Source organism: Manacus vitellinus, unplaced genomic scaffold (assembly GCF_001715985.3).
Source record: "Manacus vitellinus isolate BGI_N305 unplaced genomic scaffold, ASM171598v3 scaffold_57_pilon, whole genome shotgun sequence".
NCBI classification, from domain to species: domain Eukaryota; kingdom Metazoa; phylum Chordata; class Aves; order Passeriformes; family Pipridae; genus Manacus; species Manacus vitellinus.
In genome coordinates this window covers 2,703,145-2,706,441 of record NW_021940666.1, presented here as the reverse complement: position 1 = coordinate 2,706,441, position 3,297 = coordinate 2,703,145, and the positions used below count along the sequence as shown (strand labels likewise).

Here is a 3,297-nt window from a genome sequence, read left to right as displayed (position 1 = left end):
TTGTTCCCCGTGTCACCCTGCCAAATCCTCACCGGTCCATCCTTGGCATTTCCCCTTCTCCAAGCCTGGCATGGAGGTGGTAGAAGGCCAGGCAGGCCCAGGGGATGGTCCCTGTGTCCTTTGATGTGGGCCGTGGGGCTGGCATCTCTCATGCTGTGGCTCTGTCCCTGCCAGGCTACCTGCTTTTCCGGGACTTTGCCTTCAACCAGGCCGAGGAGGCCAAGCCCCTGATGGAGTTTTATGAGGAGGTGAGATGGGGGCACCCCCCTGACAGCCCTGTGTTCACGAGGAGGGGTGGGTTAGGGTTTGATACCTACAGGCCCACAGACGTGGTGCCAAGAGCAGTACCCAAGGTGACAGAGTCCAGGGAGCCGGGAGGTGCTGCTTAGGGGACACGGAGGATGGGATAACCATCGTGTGCCCGTGGGATGTGGCACATGGAAGGGCTGGGACCACGGTTCCCAGTGTCCCAGGTCCTGTGTGCCCCTGTGCCACGGGAGCTGTGCCCTCTCCAGATCAAGAAGTACGAGAAGCTGGACTCGGAGGAGGAACGAGCCACCCAGAGTCGCCACATCTTCGACCATTACATCATGAAGGAGCTGCTGGCCTGCTCCCACGTGAGTGCCGTGCCATGGGGCGAGGCACCGGGGTGGGAGGGGTGTCCCCAGTGTGCCCACAGGGGCCTGGTACCCAGTGTCTTCAGAGGGAGCTCCGAATCCTCCACAGGCTCTATCCTGGGAACCATAAACCCAGACACAGACCCCCTCCGTGGGTTTTCCCCTGCCTGGCCCCTGTGTCCCTGTCCCTTCTATCCAGGGTGACACAATCCCATCTCACCTCACAGCCCTTCTCCAAGAGTGCCACGGAGCATGTCCAGAGCCGTCTGAGCAAGAAGCAGGTGCCCCCAGATCTCTTCCAGGTGGGCATCACCCAGGACAGAGAGGGAGTCCCTGCCACCTGTGGTACTCGGGGAGTTAATCCTTAAAGGGGGCTGGGGATGACAGGAGTCCCTGGAGCTGTGGGGGAGGGAGGGTTCTCAGAAAGTATGGGGAGCCCAAGGGATGGTGTGAGGATCCCCAGCATGGTGGGAGTGAGGGGAGATTGCTGACGGTCCCCATGGGGTGGTCATCGGGGGATTGGGAGCTGGAGGTAGCAGGGATGTCACCCTAGGGTGACAGTGGAGTCCCCAGGGCTGGTGATGTTGTGGTCCCCAGAGATTCAGGTGACCCTGAGTGGCAGAAGCATCCCTGGGGACCTGGAAGTGGCAGTGGGGGCTGTGAAATCCCAGGGATGGAGAGACCTCACGTAATGGTGGGGGATGGGTGATGTGGGTATCCCTGGGGACACCGTGCTGAGCTCTGTGTCCCCTCCAGCCTTACATTGAGGAGATCTGCCAGAACCTGCGAGGGGGCATCTTCCAGAAATTCATCGAGAGGTGAGTTGGGGGGAAAGTCCCACATGGATCGGGGTGTCCCATCCCCCTGGAGACCTGGGTCTCCCAGCCCAGACTGGGACCAGGGGGTCCCTTCTTAGATAGAGCTCCAGGGGTATCTGTCACTACACTGAGGACTCAGGGAACGCTTCTCATCCCCAGATCTGTCCTGGGGTCTCTGTTCCCAGACAGGGGTCCCAGGGGGTGCTACCTGTATCCAGACAAATCCGAGGGTTCTTGGCAGGGGGTGTTTCTCCAGGGTCTCCACTCTTGCCCTCTCTGTTCTTCCTTGCAGTGACAAGTTCACGCGGTTCTGCCAGTGGAAGAATGTGGAGCTGAACATCCATGTGAGCAGGAATCCCTGCGCCCCAGGATGCACCTCCAGGGAGGGGGACACGGGGAGCCTCTGTGTTCCTCCCCTGGGGAAACTGAGGCAGGGGGTGGATCCCCCCACCACCACGGACCCAGGTGTCCAGGCTCACCTGTGCCTCCCTGTCACCCCCTCCAGCTCACCATGAACGACTTCAGTGTTCACCGAATCATCGGCCGCGGCGGTTTCGGGGAGGTCTACGGCTGCCGGAAAGCGGACACGGGCAAAATGTAACAGGGGATGCTCCATGTGGGGGGGACAGAGGGATCCACCTGTGATTTGGGGCTGCTGGTGGTCCCGAGGGCACCTGCAGGGGTGTTGCCATGATGACACGTGTCAGGATGTTGTGGAAATATTGTCATGGCTACAGGGACATCAGGGCCGTGGGTGGGAGGTGGTGGGGATGTGGCCGTGGGTGGTGGCACTGGAGGGGCACGGTGGTATGGCTGTGGGGACACAGTGGCTGCAGGGACTCCGTGCCCCCAGGTATGCCATGAAGTGCTTGGACAAGAAGCGCATCAAGATGAAGCAGGGCGAGACACTGGCCCTCAACGAGCGCATCATGCTGTCCCTCGTCAGCACCGGGGTGAGGGCATACGGGCAGGGCTGGCACCCTGCTGGTGGGCTGTGGCAGGGGACAGGGGACAGGGACAGGGAGGGTGACCCCCCCCGTGTCTTCTGCCAGGACTGCCCATTCATTGTGTGCATGTCGTACGCCTTCCACACGCCCGACAAGCTCAGCTTCATCCTCGACCTCATGAACGGTGAGACCCCGGTCCCGAGGGACCCCGTGGCTCAGGGGGCAGTGCCAGGGTGACAGCTGGTCCCTGTGGTCACAGGGGGGGACCTGCACTATCACCTGTCCCAGCACGGCGTCTTCTCGGAGGCGGAGATGAGGTTCTACGCGGCCGAGATCATCCTGGGCCTGGAGCACATGCACAGCCGTTTCGTCGTGTACCGTGACCTCAAGGTGACCGTCCCCACAGGCACCCACACCCCTGTGGGCACCCTCAGACCCCACAGGATGCCCTGTTAGCATCCTCAGGCCTTTAGAAACCTCCCTCAGGACTCCATGGGCAGTCACAGGTGTCACAGCCACCCTGCAGAGCCCTCAGGACTCCATGGGCAGTCACAGGTGTCACAGCCACCCTGCAGGAGCCCTCAGACCCTGTGGGCACTCCCCAAATCCAGAGGGCACCCTCACGTCCCTTGGGCACCCCTGACACTGCAGGAACCCCCTAAGATCCATCACAGATTCTGAGACCTCGGGGCGGGTACTCACTGACCCCATCAGCACTTCCCAGTCCCACCTCAGTCCTGTGGACACCCCAGATCCCACAGAGCTCCCCAGCTGTGCCCATGGGCTGTCCTTGGGCTCAGGGGGAATGCCATGTCTTGGCAGCCAGCAAACATCCTCCTGGACGAGTTTGGGCACGTCCGCATCTCCGACCTGGGCCTGGCCTGCGACTTCTCTAAGAAGAAGCCCCACGCCAGC

At 61.7% G+C, this 3,297-nt stretch overlaps 1 protein-coding gene across 1 annotated transcript in view; it reads left to right on the top strand.

Annotated features, from left to right (window-relative positions):
• LOC103756624 (beta-adrenergic receptor kinase 1) overlaps window positions 1–3,297 on the top strand; it is a 7,193-nt gene that overhangs the window by 1,047 nt on the left and 2,849 nt on the right. The window contains exons 3-12 of the mRNA XM_029963260.1: window positions 175–248; window positions 516–617; window positions 845–919; window positions 1,374–1,435; window positions 1,728–1,779; window positions 1,941–2,032; window positions 2,289–2,388; window positions 2,488–2,566; window positions 2,642–2,772; window positions 3,205–3,295. Of these exons, the coding sequence (XP_029819120.1) occupies window positions 175–248; window positions 516–617; window positions 845–919; window positions 1,374–1,435; window positions 1,728–1,779; window positions 1,941–2,032; window positions 2,289–2,388; window positions 2,488–2,566; window positions 2,642–2,772; window positions 3,205–3,295 (858 nt within the window). The remainder of the gene's footprint in view (window positions 1–174; window positions 249–515; window positions 618–844; window positions 920–1,373; window positions 1,436–1,727; window positions 1,780–1,940; window positions 2,033–2,288; window positions 2,389–2,487; window positions 2,567–2,641; window positions 2,773–3,204; window positions 3,296–3,297) is intronic.